Source organism: Odocoileus virginianus, chromosome 20 (genome assembly GCF_023699985.2).
Source record: "Odocoileus virginianus isolate 20LAN1187 ecotype Illinois chromosome 20, Ovbor_1.2, whole genome shotgun sequence".
Taxonomy (NCBI): Eukaryota; Metazoa; Chordata; class Mammalia; order Artiodactyla; family Cervidae; genus Odocoileus; species Odocoileus virginianus.
The window spans coordinates 25350165-25370880 of NC_069693.1; the positions used below are offsets into that span (position 1 = coordinate 25350165).

The window sequence follows — 20716 nt, forward strand, 5'->3', positions numbered from 1 at the left end:
TGAGAAACTAGGGAATCCACTAAAAAATTAAGTGTAAATAGTAAGCCAACAGTACAGCTAAAACAGATCAAATAGTCCAAAAGTAGGTAGAAAACAGAAGCAAAGAACATATTAAACAAATAGAAAACAGAAAACAACTAGCAAAGTGGCACATTTTAATCCAACCACATCAATAACAACACAAAATGTAAATGATCTAAACACACCAATTGTAAGACAGACATTGCTGGATTAGATAAAAATGCAAAATCCAATATGCAATTTATAGGAAGCCCACTAGAAATATAAAGACATAAATAAATTACAGATAAAAAGATGGTGAAAAAACATATAAACAGTAATCAAACGGGGAGTTAACTATTGTAACATCAGACAAAAGACTTCAGAGTAAGAATATAAAAAGGGACATTTATAACGATAAAGAGGTCAATTCACCAAGAAGAAAATTCTAAAAGTGTATCTCCTCCAACAGGACAGCTTCAAAATACATGAAGCAAAAACTGATAGATCTGAAAGGAAAAACAGATAAATCCATAATTATAGTTGGAAATGTCAAGACACTTCTCTGTCGTCAATAGAACACATTAACATAAAATCAGCCAGGATCTAGAACACCTGAAAATGGAAGGCCCCAACATAGTTCTTGACTAAAATTATGTGAATTCTGAGGGGGGAAAAAAAAAAAAGGCCACCAACAATAGGTCTTACCTCCATAAAGGACACGGATGTAGCTCAGGAGTAGGAGACACTTACAACAGGAAAAAACTGCTTTGGCTCCTCTTTGTTTCACTACAGAATAACCTTATTATCTACTGAGTGTTGGTACAGAGTATGGTTAGAAACCCTTCCTCAGTTGCTGCCTGAGAGGTTTAGGATCAATTCCAACCTTCTTAGCAGGGGCTTATCACTAGACCCGCTGCTGCAGACAGTCCCTCCCATTGTCCAGTCACACTGAATCAACTGCAGTTTCCAGAAACCAAAGGAGCTCATCAGACAAACGCCTTGGCTCATGTACCTTTTGTCTCTACCATACACCTCTGTCTCTGACACCGTTCTCCCACATTCTTCCTCAGCATTCTGGCTGACATCTTTCTCCACACATTTCCTTGTGTCCCTGAGTGTGTATGTCTCAGTCTCCCTTTCTCTAAAAGTCTCTAAAATCATTGTTAAAGACAAACTCCATTAAACAATTCCACGTACCCGTTCTTGTCTTGAGAAACTAGTGTTAAACCCCACTTGTAAGAACACAGACACAGTTTTCTGATAGCTTTTATCCTATTTTCCAAGTTCAAATAATGAGTTCAAATTTCCAAGGCAAATAATAAAGGAATTCACCAGACCACTAAAATATCATGAAAATTTAACCATGAAAATAACATATGCAATTTTCTGGGGGAAAAAAAGTGGCTCTTTCACAGTTCAATTATGAAGAATATTTTATAAGCTAGATTTGAAAACTTTTATAACTGATAACTATGCCAAAAAATATGCTGTCGAAAAAGATAAAATCTTAAATGCGGTGACAACACAGAGGACCTTTTTTTAATTCGAGTTTTATAAAACTTCACGATGAAAATGCACTTTTTTTAATACTTAAATTATATGTGTATATATTTATTATTTATGTATATTTACTTATTGTACTTCTACCAAATAATGAAAATTATGTGACTGTTTACATTTGCGTTCTCATCTATGATACCAGGAAACTCAAGATCAAACTCAGTTCCCAATCACAATGAACAGATATCTTCACTTTTCAACAATACTTGATGTCTAGTCTTTTCCATGGCTTTGGTTTCCTATTTTTACTTGCTCATTGCCAGCATCATTAATTATAAACCACTACAATTACTCTTTAGAAAGAGATATAATAAATATATAATTTATCTAATAAATTTCAGTGTTACATAATTGTTAATTACATGTGAGCCATTCTCTTCATTACTATTGTACCCAAATTGTACTCAAGTAACTAAAACTCTTTACAACTCACAAAGATCCAAGAAAGTTAATGAAGAGCAGAGCAATTTTATTCACCTGTGAGGAAATAAGCAACCTCACACTTTCACAAGCCACTTCATCATAAATGGTCAGGTACAAAGAAGAAAATGAAGTCTCCCCAGTCAGACCTATTCCAAGTGTCTGTCTTGTTGAATTAATCTCTGCAACAAAAAGTGAGAGGCAACTTATCAAAAATGAACCTAGTAAGCAGCAAGACGCTATTTCCTTTTGTAAAATCTAATTTTGACATGCCCAGCAGGGGTAGCTCTCAATTACTGAGAAGTCCCATTACACCCACAGTGGGGTGTAACTGAACAACTGTTTTGAGAACTAGCCTGGTCACTTCAAATCATGCATGTCTAGACATGCATGCTCCCTCTGTCCCAGGTCCCATGAGCACCACTTCAGTCACTTTTATAGAAAAGTATCCACACATCCTGGAGACTACAACAGGAAGCAGAGGACACAGGTCAGGAAATTTCCTGTACCAAGAAATGCCAGGGAGATCAGCCATATAACTGGTATTTACTTTTAGGCGGTAATAAAAATACCTTCACAGACAGGGATAGCAGAACATCAGGCTTGTGGTTTCCCACATATTTGTCACGAAATAAAAATCAAATATAAAGAACTTTAAATGATAATCTGAGACCAAAGTTGGCAAGCAAAAGCCACCAGCACACAGCAGGACCTCAGCAATGCAAGCAGCCTGGGTCGTTTACTCATGGGCCTCCCAGCAAGAAAAGAAAAGACAGTTGAAAATGATTTCAGGAAGTACTCACAGGCTTTCAAAAGTCTGTTCCTCCCAGATCTTCAAAATCAGGCCATCAGCCCTGGGTGATAAGCACCAGTTGGCTGAACTTTCTGCCACTGGGCGCTAGATTTGTTGGCAGTACTTTTTTTTTTTTTTTGCCCCCATCAAGGGTAGAAATTGAATTCTTTTTACCAAGCACAGTCCAGTGCACAAAGAGGTATTCAAAAACAAATGTTAAATTAAATATTGATTCCTGCTTATCACTGCCTATAACACAAGTGGTGCCCAGATAGTTTGCTCAGTGAAGAATCTCTGAATGCTTCACAAATATCGCCTTCCATTTAACATGAGATGATCGAACAAGATGACGGGATGTGAAGACACTTAAGACTCAGTCCTCCCTCCAACAGGCGCCTATCCGCGCCCCCCCCCCCCCCCCACGACCCGACCCCCGCGGCCCCAAAGAGCTCGGCTCAGGCGCTCACAAGCTCAGTCTTGCCCCGTGAGCCTTGCTCAATTTGAGTCTCTCCCACGCAGCACAGGTTTTTTCTCAGCATGAGGCTGACATGCGCTCTCTCTCGTGTTCCCAGGGCCACACTCGGGGCCACTCTGACCGCGGTCTCTCACACTCACGGCCTCACCATCTCCTTTCTCAGTCTCTCGCACACTCATGGGAGTCATGCTCACGCCCACGGTCTCTCTCACACACGGCGTCACCTTCACACTCTGCGTCTCGCACACGCAGGGTCACCCTCAGACCAACTCTCTTTTTCTCTCTCTCTCTACACACACACACACGCGCGCGCGCGCGGCGTCTTCCTCACACGCTCAGTCTTACACTTCTGCAATTCCCCTCACGCTCACGCACGGCTTTCCCCTCAGAAGGGAGCGCGCTCACGCGCACCGTCTCTCACGTGCCCGCGGCCTGCCTGGCCCACGCGGGGTTCCCGGGACTGCATCCGGCACGCGGCGCCGGCGCGGCCGGGGCCCGGCTCTCCGGGCCCCGCTCCCCTGGCCCGGCCCCCCCACCCCCCGGCCGCGCTCTTCCAGGCCCGCTCCCCCTGCGCGCCTGCCCGCGGCCCGTTACCTCGCGGTGGCCCGGCGCCTACAGGATGCTCGGTCGTGCTGCCGCCGCCCCCACCGCGACCGCTCAGGCCCCGCCCCCGCCACGTCACCCGCAGCCGGATCGCGACAGCGCGCGCCGCGTCGGGACAGAGCTCCCGGCTCCGCGCGGGGCTCACGGGCGGTGGCGCTTCCGGCCAGCAGGAGGCCGCGGCTGCTTCAGGGATTCAGCGGGCCGCGCTCGGGCGCTCGTCCGTGCGGTCCCGGCTCCCTTGACCCGGGCCCAGCCACGCTCGCCGACTGGATGGCCGCTCGTCGACTCTGGAGACTCCCTGGGCCTCTGAGAGGACTGTTCCGCGGGGGAACTCTAAGTGACCCCACACGCGTTTCCTCTGTGGTTCTTGGCCCGGGCCACACTCCCTGGGGTGGGGGTGGGGGGCGGGACCCCATACAGCTCACACGAGGAACTCTGAAGAACCTCCATACTTTGTTCGCTGCCAACACTGCTACTAGAGACCCTGGGGAGACAGACCCAGGACGCGACCTCCGACTACTGAGCATCTTTTATAGTCCCCACAGACACATGGATATCCCGGGCTTCCAAAGTAAAGCCCAGGCCTCCCTGGGGCCCAGGTGTGAGGATTGTTTTCAGTCTTCATCCTGCTTGATTCCTCTTGGAACTGCATCCTCCTTTCTTCTTCCTCTCTCTGGTTCCTCCTCCTCTGTCTTCTTCTAGGGATCCTTTTTCTCTAGTAGCTCCGGGGCTGTGTTTAGGGCCTCCTGTTCTCATGGAAAGCTGAGGTTAACCCCTAGCTTCCACACCTCAAGCCATGATTCTCTTCTAGGCCATGGAGGCATTTCCCCCAGGCACGTGTTCACAACTGCACATCCTCTCCTTTCAGATTGACTACACAAATAACCTCCCCACCAAGCAGTGACCCTGCAGAAGATGACCCCCCGTGGCTCCTAGGTCCTGCATCTCATGGTTTTCTTCGCCCCAGCCAGAATAGCCTCCCAATTCCTATCTTTCTGCCTCTAATCCATTCCCCACAGAATAAGATGTGCTCCTAAAATAGATATTGGAATGATTTCATATCTAAACGCCTAAAAGCCCTTCCATCTCCTCCCTATAGACCTGAAATAATGATCCTTGAAAAGCTTTCACTGGTGCTGCCCTCCTTGCGCTCTCTGCTTGGAATATTTTCCCTAAGTGTAAATCAAAGTACAGGCATAACGTGTCTTATTGCTCTTGGCTTTATTCTGATATGCAGATATTGCATCTTTTACAACTAGAAGGTTTGTGGCAACCCGATTTTGTCAGTTGATGGTTAGCAGTCTTTGGCAAAGTATTTTTAATGTAAGGTATGTACAGTTTTTTAGACATAATGCTACTGCACACTTAATAGGCTATAGTGTAAACAGCTTTTAGATGTATCAGAAAAAAAATTCATATGACTCATTTTACTGCGATACTCACTTTATTGCAGTTGTCTGGAAATGAACTCGCAGTATGTCTGAGGTATGTCTGCTTGTATATATTTGGAATCATTAAGAGTCTGACCCTTTGCCCCCTGGATCAGTCCCTCCTGCCTCTCTGGCTTGGAGAGGAAGAGCTCTGGATACTTGTGTCACTCAACGGCAGCCAGTCCACTTGTCCTTGTATCAGCAACATACATGGCCTGCAAACTCCCAGAACCTCTGGCTTCACTGTCTCACACCCTGCCAGCATCCTGCCACCTGAAAGCTTTATGAATCAAGTGCTGAATCAGACCATCTAACACCATCAGTGTTCCTCAGGACCACCGTGGAAGGTACATTTATTCATCCCCATTCTTCAAATGAACAAACTGAGGCTCAGGGAGTCAGACTACTTAGCTGGAGCTGGTAAAACTCAAGATTTGAACCCCTGTCTGCCAGCCCTGAAGCACGCTCTTACTCCATATCCTTTCTCTGCAGCTGTGAAACCGAGGGTAGAAGTGGGGTTGAAATAGGTCAGAGGTGAAGGTGGCTATAAGGCAATGAATATCAGATAAGATGTCAGGGCATAGCTAACAGGCTGGGCAGCACCTGGGGGTAAGGGCTTACTCCCTTTCATATTGTCATCATTTCTCTAAGCCCAGAGATGCAGCTGGATTTCCAGACATCCAGCGGTATTTCTATTTCTAGATATACATCCAATGTACTTCTAGACATCCTAACCCTCAGCGCAACACATTTTTCCAGGTTGGCCAGTAACTGGTGTAGTGAGAGCGTTCAGATCGCCCTCTACTGGCCCAGGGGGTATTGACGCCTAAAACCTAGGCTAGCCAGGCTCCTATTGGAGGCAGGAATTGGGGCTCCCACCACCCACACTGGCCCTCAGCTCTGCACAACAGAATTCAGGCCTGAATCCCATCCCTATGCATGTTTTCCTGTCTCAGATGCTCTGTTTCTCTGTCCTTATCCATCTTCGTCTGCTCCCCAGTCTCTCAGTCCCTGTCTCTGCCCATCTTGGTCTCTCCCCCTTCCTCAGTCTTACCCTGTCCCCAAAGATGGACAGATGGTGGGCAGATGAGCTTATGAAGCTAAGTAGAAGGGTGGCATCCTAAAAAAATTCAAAGAATGCTAAGACCTGTAAGTTGAGGGAGGGTAGAGGCTGGGAAGGGGAGTCCAGCCAGGGTGACCGGCAGAATTGCCCTTGGCTGCCAGCTCTCAGGTGACATTTGGGGTCTGTTGACCAGATAGGCGAAGGGAGAGGACAAGAGCTTCACTCCAACAGGAATGTTTCAGGTCCTGGTTCTCAGTCCCAGGACGGGAATTAGATTCCCGGAGAGAGGGCAGGAGAATAAAGCCCAAAGAAGAGCCCAGGAGCCATGCTTTGGTGCTGAGAGACCCCATCAAGGCCCCACGGAAGGTCAGGGTCTAACCCCCTGATTACCTGCCTCTCTAACCCCCTCACCTTCCACTACCTCCCTCCTCTCATGCTCAGAGCAGAGGCTAGGCCAGGGCATTTTACAGCATCCAGAATACTTTTATTGCCAGAATTGAGGTACAGCCTGCTCAGAGTCCCATACGGGGCCCCCCACTCAGAAACAAAGAGGAAAACTGATGCTGGGTATGAATGCGACAGAGAAAATCCCACTTCTCAGAAACCTTGGAGGAGCGAAGCACAGTTCAGCCTGACTGTGGCTTTAGGGCCCCACCCTAGAGGCCAGACCCAAGTCTTGGGTGTCGCCCACTTGGAGACCACCAAGGCAGATCCTGATCCTCCTTCCCTCCTGTCACAGGGAGAGTCATGCAGCACCTCTGGAGCAGGAAGAAAACCCCCAGGGGACCCTCAAAGGCACCTGGCTCTCTCAGGGGCACACTTGAGTTTCTGGGCTTGTCCCTGCTCACTAAACACCACTGAGCTACCTGCTGGAGATAGGTGCTGGGCAGAGTGGGCAAGAATCCCACCTCCTCTCAGTCCTGTGCCAGCCTACCTGGGTGCTACAGAGACCCTAGGGCAGGGCAGCTAGCTATGTAGCAGGTTAGCAAAAGGGCAGCTCTGCGCGGCTCTAACTGGCCTTGGCTGCTTTCTTGAGTTCTGTTTCTTCATGAGAACCTAAAGGGCGAAGCACCAGGCCCGCTCTCATCCTTGACCTACAGCCCCAGGGTGAAGGGAGATAGCATCAATACTGTGTGCACAGCCCAACCATGGAGATCAGGGCTCCTGGGACCCAGTCCCTAGCCCTGAGCTAGGCTGTTCGTAGAGGTAAGAGAGGTAGGAGTGAATGCCCCAGGCCCTGGGAACACTCAAGGAACCCTGGGAACACATGGAGAAGACAACAACCCACCCCTGCCTGCAGGGGGAACTAGGCTGCTCCCAGAAAGCCACAGTTGGACTGAGTGAGCAGTTAGGCCACAGGGAATCCAGCAGCTCCAGCCACTCATGACCAGTAGCAGGCCGACGTGTGGCCAGTGTGTGAGAAGGTGCACCCTAGAGACTGGGAGCCCATCCTAGGGACCACAGGCCAGTAAGATCCCTCATCAGAAGGCCAAGGAGCCAGGGCCTGGTGGGTGAGTGTGAAAAGGCCACGGGGGTAGGAAGAACACATGGTCCCGGCACTGGCGAGTGGGGCCAGGTGCCAGTCAATCCCCCTATGGAGCTATCCTGAGGTCACAATTCCACCAGCAGTAGCACTCTTGCCATCAAGGGTCCCTCAAGTAAGTCCAGACTATGTCTTCCTCGATTCCAGAGAGGAAGGATAAAAAAACACCATTTCCCCATTTCACAACTCAAGATCTAGGAGTTTAGATGATCAGTCACAAACCACTAAACTTGTGGGCCATGGTACAAGCAGCCAGAAGAAGCAGCGGCGGCTGGGTCACCCCATGGCCCTGCCCGCCACGGGCATCAGGGCCCGAGAAGCACATGTTTCAGGTAGGCCAGGGTAGTGGTGTTGGCCAGCATAGCGATGTGCTCATTGCCTGGAAGCACCTGCAGTGACACTTCTTGCTTCTGGAGGCCACGCCAGGTCTGGCAGTGCAGGGCACTCTGCAAGTTCACAGTGCCGTCACCGCTGCCATAGTGGATTTTCGGGTCACGGTCTGGGAAGCTCTCGTAGTCGAAGGACTCTGGCGTGGGGACGCCCGTGCCGTAGAGGCAGTGCAGCCGCACGCCCGGCGGCACTGTGGCCTCAACCAGCCCTTCCGTGTCTTGCCGCATGAACCAGCCATCTTCGAAGCCGATGTCCTGGAAGAACTGGCGGTAGTCCTGTAGCGTGTAGTTGGCCTTAGGTGTGCGCACGAAGACCTTCTGTGGCGACCAGGTATAGTTGTAGGGCAGCAGCCAAGTGGTGGAGACCGCAGACCGCTGCTGTGCCCGGATCTTCAGGGACCCAATGACCGGGATCCGGTTGTTGTCTCCTGTGGGGTTAGGTCAGTCTGTACTCAGGAATGCCAACTAGCTGGGCAGCGTGCTCACCGCAGGCCCCCTGCCAGCCCCCAGCCAGCGCCCAGCCAGCACTCCACCATTGCTACACTGTGAACATCATGACAACTCCCCTATTTCCCTGTATTTTTGCTCCACCTGGGAAGCACATGACCAAGATTTGTTCCTTTCCTTTTGCATTTTGTCACTAGGGGTTCAGGAGCACACACCCATGGGGTGATTTGTGGTTAAAAACAGTACCCTCCTCAGAGTACTTATCACCCGGCCAGTGGGCACTGACCCTGTCGAAGGTGAGTAAGCACGTTGGCAGCCCAGAGACACATTCTTCTCAATCTTTTACTACATTGAGCTTTGTAAACCTTTTTCCCTTCCTATGCTCAGACCTGCAGCCAAGTCAGCCCTGGTCTCATCCCACCCACCTGCCTGGCACCTGGGCACCTGTACCTGCAGGAGACAGGGCAGGAGGGGAGGCCGTGGACAGAGAAATGCCAATAACACAAACACACCACAGGCCAGTGAGATCTCCAGAGGATAAGCAGGAACTTGGAAACATGGACCCCGTGTCCTACTCAGAATCCAGAGCCACCCATCACCCCAACTCTGACTGCAGACCTTCAGCTCTGCCTGACGGGGCCTGGCTCCAGAACCCCTCAGGAAAGGGAATCCCTAGCTGGGGGTCCATGACTGCCACCCTTCCTGCCCCACCCCCACTCCCAGACTGCCACAGCCTGACAACAGTTTCCCAGAGTCTGAAGCAAAGCTCTAAGGGGGCTCACGGGGAATCTCTGAAAGGGCCAGCTCTGAATTTCCCCATAGCAATCTGTCTCAAACTCAGAGGGTGCCCACACCTCAGAGGGTGTCCTTTCAGGGCCAAGCTGGACAGAGTAGACAGTGTGATGAGTCCTCACTATAACTGGATCCGCTGTCCAACTAATTCAGGGTCACTCCAGACAGAAGCCTGATCACAGTGATCACATGACCAATAGGCAAGCCAGGGAGTGCTGGTCACTTGAGGAAGAAAGCTCATCAGATGCTTGGCCTGGCCTTGGCTCACAGCTCCCACAGTGAGGGGCCATAGAGCGCATGTCCAGTCCTAGCAGAGGGAGGAAAGCCCACTGGCTCCAGCTGGCAGGTTCTAACAGTTGTGAAAAGGCAGGTAGATTGGAAAGGAACAGGGAAGGAGGTGGTTTTCCCAACTGCCAAGCAAGTGGGCCCGGATAAACCTGCACCTGCTTCCTCTTTGTGTTGCCCACAGAGGCTGCCCACAGCTGCAGAGGGAGGTGTAACTCATAAACAGGAAGCTGAAGCCCAGCCTTTCTTCTCTGGGGTGAAAGTGGGGATGAAGAAATGAGGAGGGGGGGTCAAAGAGAGGGAGAAGTCTCCTGCAGAGAACTTTTTTTTTTTTAATTGTTTGGCAGTGACATCTTAGTTTCCTGACCAGGGACTGAACCTACACCCCCTGCAGTGGAAGCACAAAGTCTTAACCACTGGACCATCAGGGAAGTCCCTCTTCCAGAAGATTCTGGATCAAACCGTTAGACCAGCCAGGCCCACACAGTGTGTGTGTGTGTACACGTGTGCCCTATATGACCCTCTGTGCACATGCTGCAAGCAACTTACACAGATAACAAGGGTCATCGACTAAAGAAATGAATTTAGTAGTGTTATATTCTCTTTCAGAAAGAGATGTCTGGAAAAGAATACCACTCTGGAGAGGGAAGGCTCTAAGATCCAAGAGAAGAGACATGAGGGTGGCCCAGGAGGACACAAGAGAAGGAAAGAGACTGTGTCACCCCCAGCACCAGCCCTCCTGACGCTGGGCCAGGTGGGATCTTACCTGACGCCAGGACACGCAGGGTCTTGGCCACGCCCCCCCAGGGCGGACCCAGTGCCACAAAGGCACGGATGTGCTTGTCCTTCCAGTCCTGTGGCTGCCGCTGCAGAAAGTAGAGCGCGTACATGTTGCCCATGCTGTGGGCCACCAGCACCACGGGGCCCCCGTACAGATGGTACATCTCCTCGATCATCTTGCGGAGGGCCAGGAAGTAGGGCCCGTTTTCATCTGCAGGTCAAAGCCAGGCAGGGGTCAGGCAGGAAGGTCCTTGGGCCTGAACCACGAACCATGTCTCAGGCCAGACCCAGGACTACACGGGTGGGGACAGTGTGAAAATTCCAAGGGGAGGGGTCTGGTTTCCCCTCAATTTCCACAAAGGGAGCAAACAGAGGAGCTCCTTTCCCCCTCCTCTGCCTCATTTGCTCTTCCCAGGGCTCAGAGGCCCAGAAATCCTGGGCTGAGGGTGGGGGAAAGGCAGGACAGGGTGACCAGAGATGGGAGCAGTGACAGCTGGGCTGGATGCCAGAGACTCGGGCATAAGGGAAGGCCCAGGGCCTGTGGTGGCTGTGATCTCCTCCTTCCCACCTCCCATGGCCTCCGGGAGGAAACCAGAGCAGCCACTTACTTGGAGCTCGGCGCCAGTCGTAGGGGGCCCCCCGGACATCCTTGCCTCGTTCGTAGCCCCAGCCCACAAGGCTCTCCACCATGGTATGGAAATAGGAACCTGTAGACAGAAATGCCTACATTTAGACAGAGTACTGTCACTGTCAGCCGGCCACACCATGCCTACCAAAGAGACTGTGACATCTACAGCCAGGAGATCCCCAGGGGAGCACTCTACAGGTCTGTGCCCACATGGATCAGAGATGGTTCACAAGCCACCCCTTCAAACCAGCAGGGTTCCTCCCACTCTAGGAATCCCTCAGAACCTCCATCCCCATTCCCTAGGGGGCATAAGGAAGGGCTACATACCCACGCTGCTTTTGCTGGGGTCCAGGAACTCGAGTGAGAAGGTGTCCCCAAAGCCAGGGACACGCACATCCACACCGTCAGGAAAGTGGGTGGTGCGGGACATTTGGTTGTAGACCAGCCTGCCAGGAAGGGATAATGAGCCAGTGACCCAGAGGCAACACCAAAGTTGACATGTCCCAATACTGTCCTGGGCCCTGAGCCATGTTCCCTTCCCATCCTCAGGTCTGTCAGATGTATAGAGACCAGAAAGTAACAAAGCAAGTTTGTAAAGCATAGATCCAAGTTGTTGTTTAATTGCTAAATCATGTCTGACTCTTTTGCAACCCCATAGACTGTAGCCCGCCATACTCCTCTGTCCATGGAATTTTTCAGGCAAGGATACTGGAGTGGATTGCCATTTCCTTCTCCAGGGGATCTTCTTGACCCAGGGATTGAACCTGCGTCTCCTGCATTGGCAGGCAGATTCACTGAGCCACCAGGGAAGCCCACAGATCTGAGTAAGCACATCTAAATGAGGACCCCATCAAGCCTCACTCCAGAGACTGGCTCCAGAACCCATCAGGCAATATTCCCTTCTCCTCAGTGTCACCCATGTGAGAATGCATGTTTTAGATCTTGTGGGGAGAGGGACCTGGCTGCCAGGTCTGGCTCTGCCATGAACATCACACTTTACCCCAAAACGCAAGCAGCCTAACTTTGCAGGTTCCCACCACTTCATCTCCATGGATTCAGTTCCTGCCATCCACCCTAACTCAACCAGGGCAAAGCATATGATGAATGCAACACAAAAAGAAACCAGACAGAGAAACCCTGAGCACCAGTGGCTGCCGTGTGAGCTGGTGGGCAAGGCCTGGAGAAATGATGGGGCCAGGGTGGTAGGAGACAGGAGAGCCTTGTGCCAGGTCAGGACCTCTGCTCTAGCCTCCCCTGATAATAAGGAAGCAAAGGTGCCTGAGGAAACATAGGCTAGACCTGCAGTCCCCAGTGATCCTGAGTCCCACCCACCCTTAGGGATCAGCCACAGAAAGCTGATAAGTACCCAACACTGGCCCAAATAAAAGTCCTGGGACCCACTCTCTCCAGGGCAATCTGGAGATCATCTCAATGGCCACTCAACAAGGTTCTAGAAGGCCAAAGCACTCTGGTCTGGATTCAAGTCCCAACAGGTCAGAGGCCCAATGAAGGCAGAAAAGCCCCTCTCCGAGTCAGTCTGCCCCTCCAGCTGGCATTACCTGAGACCATTACGTCTCCACCACAAAAATAGAAATGCAGATCAACATCCCAGAAATAGCCCTGATCACACAAGGAGGAAAGAGTCAAGAAAGCTGGTGAAATAAACAACAGGGAAAGGCAGGGCACCCAGAGAACTGGCTGGAACCAGGTAGTGTGCCTTCAAGGAAAATATTTTAACTTGTAAGACTCCATTCAGTTCAAATACTTACTGAATACCAATTAGGTTTCAGGTTCTACAGCTTTAAAGATAAGAGACACAGTCCCTGCCTTCAGGGAGCTCAGTGTGCTCAGAGTATGCTCAGAAGCCCTGAGCTCAGACACACACAGCTCTGGGTAGAATTTCAGTTAGGCATTTATTAGCTGAGTGACCCCAAACAATTCTGTAACCCTTTTGAGCTTCCAGGTCTCCCCATCTGTAACACAAGTTACAGCACTATTTCACAGGGTTGCTGTAAGACTCAATGAAAAAAAGTGGGGGAGGTGTTCCCTGGTGGTCTAGCTGCTAGGACTTAGCACTTTTACAGCTGGGATCCGGGTTCAATTCATGGTTGGGGAATGAGATCGCGCAAGCTGCACAATGCAGCCAAAAAAAAGAAAGAAAGAAGAAAATACGTAAAATATATAGTGTCTATATTCAATAATGAGTAATTCTTAACAGTGACTATCTTATAATGGGAGAAACATCCGAGAAAACAATGTTTGGCAGGCCAGGAGTGCAAGTTAGAAGAGGCAGAAAGAGAGATTAAGAGCTCTGAGGGGTGGCAGGGAGACTTCACAGAGGAATCAGTCTGGGGGAGAGGGATGGTGGAGATTTGTTTGTTTGGCCACACCACGTGGCATGTGAAATCTAGTTCTCTGACCACAGATTGAACCTGAGCCCCCTGCACTGGAAATGCAGAGTCTTAACTACTGGACCACCAGGAAAGTCCCAGGCTTGGGTTTTAAAGAGTGAATGGGAGAGAGTTGATCAGGCAAATGGTGGAGAGAGAGATTCTAGAGTGAAAGAGCAAGTGGAAAGGAATCCCAGGAAAAACAAGAAGCTGGAGAAGCAGGCGTGACCAAGGCAGAGGCAAGGGAAGGGGTGGGGGTGGCGGGGGACGAAGCAAGGCTGTGAATAGGAACTGGAGCCTAGAAACCACAAACAGGGCAAGAAGCACTGGAGGAGGAGAGGGGAGAAAGTTCTGGCTGGGAGGGTGCAGAGGTAGTGCAGACGTGATAGGGGAAGGGAGAAAGGTCAGTGACCTCGAGGTCCCTTGAGGCACAGATGAGATAGAAACAGGCCCTGGAGGCCTCTCTGGACTAGGTCAGGAAGCAGCACCCTGTTGTGCCCCAGCCCTCACCTGATATTGTCAATCCAGCAGTCAATGATGACGGGCAGCAGCAGCTCCAGGTTCAGCCACAGTGTGAAGTAGCTATCCGTCTTCTTGGAGCAGAGGTAGTGCACGACGGACGGCTTGTCCAGCTTTGCCTCCAACTGGTTGCCCAAATCACCGGGCACTGCAGGGGGACACAGAGCATGAATGAGGCCCTGGGCCTGGCCGGATACCCACAGGCCTTCTCCCCAAGCTGTCCCAGGCTGCAGAGCAGGTGACAGCAGGGCCCTGTGGGGCTCCTGGACACAAAAGCCTTTCTGTGTCCACCATTTCTTTGATTATGGGAAACAGGCTTCTTTTCAGCCTCATGACTTCCCCTGAGTTCCAAGGGGCAGATTCAAGCAGTGGTTAATTAGCAAAGGGAGGGGATGGGAGACTTGGGAGGAAAAGTTAGTCAGAAAACAACAGTGCAGCCTTGGGGCAAGGTCCTGTTGTTCTCCATGAAGGCATACACACAGTATATCTGTGAGCTATTTTCAGATACCAAAATCCCCTCCCGGTAGAAGTTAACGTGGTATGGATGGTACACTGGAAGTGACCAGCATATTCAAGGGATTAGATCTGTTAGACTGCCCGAAGAACTATGGACAGAGGTTCATGAAATTGTACAGGAGGCAGTGATCAAGACCATCTCCAAGAAAAAGAAATGCAAAAAAGTCAAATGGTTGTCTGAGGAGGCCTTACAAATAGCTGAGAAAGGAAAAGACGTGAAAGGCAAAGGAGAAAAGGAAAGATATACCCATCTGAATGCAGAGTTTCAAAGAATAGCAAGGAGAGATAAGAAAGCCTTCCTCAGTGATCAATGCAAAGAAATAGAGGAAAATAATAGAATGGGTAAGACTAGAAGCACAAGCTGGAATCAAGATTACTGGGAGAAATATCAATAACCTCAGATACGCAGATGACACCACCCTTATGGCAGAAAGTAAAGAAGAACTAAAGAGCCTCTTGATGAAAGTGAAAGAGGAAAGTGAAAAGCTAGCTTAAAACTCAACATTCTAAAAACGAAGATCATGGCATCCAATCCCATCACCTCATGGCAGATAGACAGGGAAACAATGGAAATAGTGACAGACTTTCTCTTCTTGGGCTCCAAAATCACTGCAGACGGTGACTGCAGCCATGAAATTAAAAGTCACTTGCTCCTTGGAAGAAAAGCTAGGACCAACCTAGACAGCATATTACAAAGCAGAGACATTACTTTGCCAACAAAGGTCCGTCCAGTCTTTCTGAAGAACCAACAAGACGATGGAAGTGGAACAGAAGAGGAAGCGGACGTTCTGCAAGTTCACCTACTGCGGCAGCGTGGACCTCAACCAGCTGCTGGACATGGCCAATGAGCAGCTGATGCAGCTATATAATGTGTGCCAGCGGCGGCAGCTGAACTGTGGCCTGCGGAGGAAGCAGCACTGCTGCTGAAGCGGCTGCTCAAAGCCAAGAAGGATGTGCCGCCCATGGAGAAACTCGAGGTGGTGAAGACACATCTGTAACATAATCATCCTGCCCAAGACGGTGGGCGTCTACAACCGCAAGACCTTCAACCAGGTGGAAATCAAGGCTGAGATGATCGGCCACTACCTAGGAGAGTTTTTCCATCACCTACAAGCCCATGAAGCATGGCCAGCCTGGTATCGGGGCTACCCATTCCTCCCGCTTCAACTCCCTCAAGTAACCTGCTGGCCAATAAAAGCAGAGACTTCTCTAAAAAAAAAAAAAAAAAAAAAAAGATCTGTCTAGTCAAAGCTATAGTTTTTCCAATAGTCGTGTATGGATGTAAGAGTTGGACTATAAAGAAAGCTGAGCACCGAAGAATTGATGCTTTTGAACTGTGGTGTTGGAGAAGACTCTTGGGAGTCCCTTGGACTGCAAGAGATCCAACCAGTCCATCCTAAAGGAGATCAGTCCTGAATATTCACTGGAAGGACTGACACTGAAACTGAAACTTCAGTACTTTGGCCACCTGATGTGAAGAACTGATTCATTGGAAAAGACCCTGATGCTGGGCAAGACTGAAGGCAGGAGGAGAAGGTGATGACAGAGGATGAGATGGTTGGATGGTATCACAGACTCAATGGACATGAGTTTGAGCAAGCTCCGGGAGTTGGTGACAGACAGGGAAGACTGGGGTGCTGCAGTCCATGGGGTCGCAAAGAGTCAGACACAGCTAAGCGACGGAACTGAACTGAACTGATGCTGTCCACAAGCATGTAGCTGCTCCCAGACTGGCTGGAACCAGAAGATTGATGATCCTCCTTATCTCACCACCAACCCATCAGAAGAATATCTAGAAAAATGCCCACAAGCTGATCACACTCTCTTTGAACCTTTACTGTAAAACTTGTTATCACCCTCTCCAAGTTGGGACACACAGTTTTGAGGGCATGAGCCCACTGTGGCACCTTTGCCTGGCAAAGCAATAAAGCTGTTCTTTTCTACTTCACCCAAATTTCTGTCTTTGAGATTTAATTCTGTGTCAGGGTACAGAGGCCAGTTACTGCTTCATAGGCAGGGTCTTATACTCTGAAAGAAGGATCAAGAAACAGGACAGCGCACGTGTACACTTAACCAGTTAAAGCTAAGTCCAAAGAAGGCACTCTGGGACAGTCTGGTAGAAGGCGGCAATGAACAAAAAAGGTTGAGAGAAGCTGGCACCGGTCAGCCTACCTAGGTCCTCAGACCTTACTAAAGGTCAGAGCCCAGCTGCTAAATCCTGCTAAAGATTCCAGAGGGCAACTCATCTGGGGACCCCAGCACCTTAGCACACCTGAACCCTAGGTTGGAAATGGCTCTCCAGAAGCTATATACGGTTCCAGTTACAGTGCTGTGGGGATGGGTGTGGCCAGGCTCCACTGATGACTTCTCTCTACCTGTTCAGTCTATAGAGAGTCCTGCTTTAATGCTTTGCCAGGCAAAGGGGGGCCACAGCAGGCTCATGCCCTCAAAACTGTGTGTCCCAACTTGGAGAGGGTGATAAGAAGTTTTATAGTAAATGTTCAAAGAGAGCATGATCAGCTAGTGGACATTCTTCTGATGGGTTGGTGGTGAGATAAGGAGGATCATCAACCTTCTGGTTCCAGCCAGTCTGGGGGTATCTACATGCTTGTGGGCAGTATACTGTCCATTAACTATTAACTTCTTGTGACACTCAAACCCACCCACCTCCATTCCTTCACTGTCCTACCTTCAAGGCCTTTCACTGTTCCAGTGACCTTCACCTTTACTCCCAGTAACCTTTCAGACCTCACTGCTCCCACATGCCACTCTCTTCATACCTTCCAAACATGGCCCCATGTAGGGTCCGTGGTCACTAAGTGGACAACCAGTGTTTGGCTCTCCTGGGCATTCACTGGGCTCCAGCTGTGAACCCAGCCCTGCAGAGGACACGGCCTCCTGGTGTCCTCAGGGCAGCCACGGGAGGAGGTATGGCACCGGTTCTCATCTCCCTTCGTGATGCGGTGCAGAAGTGGGGAGCACGACAGCCCCTAGATGACACGCCTGTGGACTAGACAATGCAGTGGCGAAACCGTGGTCACTGTGTCCGCCACAGAGGAAATATCTGAAAGAGGAAGTCACCAGATCTGCTCTGCCTAGATACTCTTTGCCTTGGTCAGGGCATGTGGTCTCTAAAAGGGTCACTTCCTAGAAAGAAGGAAAGAGCCATCCACGTGCCTTTCACCTCAAGTAACAGGAAGAGGTGGAAATGGCTTGCTACAGTTCCATCCCACTGCCCAGGGCCTTCTGTATCCCTCCCCTGGCCTCTACTTCCTCTGCCACCAATTGGAGACCCACCCACGAAGACTGGTCACCCTTGGATGCTGATCCTCTGATGGCCAAGGTCAGGTCCCTGCTTTGTGCCCAGAAACAACTTGTCTGCTGCCCACCATGGGGTTTCCCAGTGAAAGGTTGTTGCTGAACCACAGAAAAGACACCGGGATTCTTGGCCTCCGGAGGAGAAGAATTCAATCTGGGGCCAGAGACAAGGTTTGACCGCTCAGAGCTTTTGTGTAACAAAGTTTTATTAAAGTATAAAGGAGATAGAGAAAGCTTCTGACACAGGCATCAGAAGGGGGCAGAAAGAGTACCCCCTTGCTAGTGTTAGCCATAGAGTTAAATACTCTCTAATTAGTTATTAAGTGTGTAAGTGTAAGTGTGTAGTTGCTCAGTCATGTCCGACTCTTTGTGACCCTGTGGACTGTAGCCCACCAGGCTCCTCTGTCCATAGGATTCTCCAGGCAAGAATACTGGAGTGGGTTGCCATTTCCTTCTCCAGGGTATCTTCACGACCCAGGGATCGAACCTGGGTCTCCTGCATCACAGGCAGATGCTTTACCCTTTGAGCCACTAGGGAAGCCCTAATTAGTTAATACAGTGAATCAAAAGAATGTCTGGAGGTTGTAAAGACCTTGCTAGACCTACTCCCATAATATACACCTTAAGATAACAGGATTAGCCCAAAGGTTTTTTTCCAGAGAATGTCCTCAAGCAGGATACATTATTGCTATATAATCCTAAGGAATGTAGAGGGACAAAAAAGTTTGTCCTTTCTTCCTCCTTGAGAATTCCAGACCTCTCTCTCCTTGGGGACCCCTGGACTTCTTATCAACCTGCCTAGGAACTGACTCTCTCACCAGGACTAATGTCAATAGCCTCATTCTCTGAGAAGCTGGGCAGGTTAGGATTCCAGTTGCTCTGTGTTTCTAGGTACACCTTGAGGCTCCTCTGCCATGATGGAGGATAACCAAGAACTGAATGAATAAATAAGTGCATTTAGCACCAATCCAGGAAATAAGGTCTAGGACCCAGCCGATTAGAGACCACATACTTCCCAATGCCACATTGTTCATACTCAGTACTCCTTAGGTCCACACAACGCTCCTGGCAGGCCCCCAGGATGATGTCCAGGTGGCCCAACCAGTCTTGAGCCCTAACCATCCACTCCTTCCCCCACTCCATTCCAGACAGCCTGCACTGCTCAACTCCCTCCCTCTGATACATAGTTCCCTCTGCCTGGAACTCTCCTGGCCTCAGCTCCAGCTGCATACTCCAGGAAACCTTTCCTGACCCCTGACGTGATGGATGGATTCTCTGTGTTTGCCTAGCACAGACCTTATCTCTGGGGATCATCCTGCAAACTTACAGAAGGCAAGTCCAAATATGCCCAAACTCCATGGTGAACCTGGGCCCAGCCTCCCCTAGGGAGCATGTCCTGGCCCAGAATTCCTGGTGAAGGATCCTTGGGATCACACTGCCTGCCAACCCCAGCTCTTCGTGGGAATGATGGCCTGAATGAGGCATCCAAAACCCCCAAGACAGAGATCTCATCCCTGCCATACCCACCACAAGGAAATACTGTTGGCTTCTGTACAGCTCTCCGGGCTAGAAGTGAGGAGGAGATAAGACTGGGGCTGTGTTGCCTAGCCCCAACACAGCAAAGTCCAAGTAGGTCTGACAGGGGTAAGGGTGCCATACAACATCTGTTCATAGTCAGGGTCTCAACCCTTCCCTCCACCTGTGTGCATCCTCAGATTCCCTTGGGCCTCCTCCCTCAGGTCCAAGGCCACATATTTGATAAGTTAGGGGAAGGTCTTGGTGGCAGGCTAGGAGAGTAATCCTTCCCCAAAAAGCTTACTTTCAGTAATGCCCCCCCGCCCCAAACGTGTCGGGCTGGAAGAGTGGAGGGAGACAGCCTACTAGCCAAGCCCAAGTCAACGCTGAAACCCCTAGGGGCCAACTTCGAGGCCACTCTACCGCCTACCCTCAGGAGTAGGGTCAAAAAGCCTCAGTCTTTCCAGCTTAAAAATGGGGATAAGGAGAGGCGAAGCTTGGAAATGAGACGACCCCGCGGACCGATGCATAAAAGCGCGATAACCCTCCCACTTACCCCACATTCTACAGGGAAAGGTAACAAGTTTGACCACACCCACGCCCAGCATAGCTGGAAGTGGACGGACCGACCCAGGTGACAAGACAGTCATACGCTCCCCCACCTCGTGCTTAGAGGAGATGCAGACAGCCCCGCCTGCACCCCATCCAGCCGGACGCACGAACGAACGGACACACAACTGGACGCGCGCCTCACCCAGCACCACCGGTGGCCGACTCCCAGCAGGGAGCGCCGGATCTGCGAGCATCAGGAGGAATAGGAGGCCACCCGGGAGCAGGGTGGGGCGGTAGAGGCAGAGGCGACCCATGGCAGGGACTGCAGCTCCAGGTCGGAGGAGCGGACTCAGCTCTCGGGTCTCGTGCCTAGGCCCGGCCGGCAGCTACGCTCTTAACCCCGCCGCTCGCAGGCTTCACAGCAGCCGGGCCAATCAGGGCCCGCCTCCTGCAAACGGTCAGCCAATACGAACTAGCCGCCTGGGTAGTCCTTCCCAGTCGGAGCTCCCGCCCCGCCCCTACCCATCCCTGGCCAACTCCATTAGCCGCGCTGCACGCCGAGCGCATCGATCGATAAAGGCTCAGCCCTGCTTTCGCGCACGCTCTCAGAGGTTCTCACCCAACCCGCCTCTTCTGGGTACCTAGCCCAGCCCTCCGCATCTTAAGTCCACGGTGCGCAGTTCTTATCCATGATT

At 50.7% G+C, this 20716-nt stretch overlaps 2 protein-coding genes and 1 pseudogene across 7 annotated transcripts in view; 1 reads left to right on the top strand and 2 right to left on the bottom strand.

Annotated features, from left to right (window-relative positions):
- The window catches only part of SLC7A6 (solute carrier family 7 member 6), a 30763-nt gene extending 26831 nt beyond the window's left edge, over positions 1-3932 (bottom strand). Inside the window, exons 1-3 of one of the 5 annotated variants that reach the window (XM_070451109.1) lie at positions 2787-3219; positions 2041-2165; positions 436-509 (exon numbers count right to left, since the gene is read on the bottom strand). The gene's annotated coding sequence lies outside the window, so the exon portion shown is untranslated. Of the gene's footprint in view, positions 1-435; positions 510-2040; positions 2166-2786; positions 3220-3243; positions 3742-3845 lie in introns of those variants that run through there. The other 4 variants (XM_070451107.1, XM_070451108.1, XM_020885085.2 and 1 more) reach the window with 4 other exon arrangements.
- Positions 3933-5056: 1124 nt separating this feature from the next.
- PLA2G15 (phospholipase A2 group XV) lies at positions 5057-20440 on the bottom strand. Of its 2 annotated transcripts, none has more exons than XM_020885023.2 (6): positions 20224-20436; positions 14112-14268; positions 11539-11657; positions 11192-11290; positions 10570-10794; positions 5057-8707 (listed from the first exon to the last, which is right to left on the bottom strand). In XM_020885023.2, exons 1-6 carry the CDS (start codon positions 20333-20335, stop codon positions 8196-8198), a joined length of 1224 nt encoding a protein of 407 aa, XP_020740682.1. In that variant the 5' UTR covers positions 20336-20436; the 3' UTR covers positions 5057-8195. The 2 variants fall into 2 exon arrangements, with proteins under 2 accessions (XP_020740682.1, XP_070307215.1); XM_070451114.1 differs by having other exon boundaries at positions 8482-8707; positions 10570-10669; positions 20224-20440.
- On the top strand, positions 15393-15850 carry LOC110131979 (small ribosomal subunit protein uS19 pseudogene; annotated as a pseudogene).
- Positions 20441-20716: the final 276 nt, after the last annotated feature.

What these genes read in the sequence shown, in the direction of transcription:
- PLA2G15 (XM_020885023.2), bottom strand. Translation starts at nt 20,335, where the DNA reads ATGGGTCGCCTCTGCCTCTACCGCCCCACCCTGCTCCCGGGTGGCCTC. An exon ending in CGACTGGCGCCGAGCTCCAA is followed by an intron (nt 10,795 to 11,191) that starts GTAAGTGGCTGC and finishes TTTGACCTGCAG; the next exon opens with ATGAAAACGGGCCCTACTTC. An exon ending in CCTGCGTGTCCTGGCGTCAG is followed by an intron (nt 8,708 to 10,569) that starts GTAAGATCCCAC and finishes CTAACCCCACAG; the next exon opens with GAGACAACAACCGGATCCCG.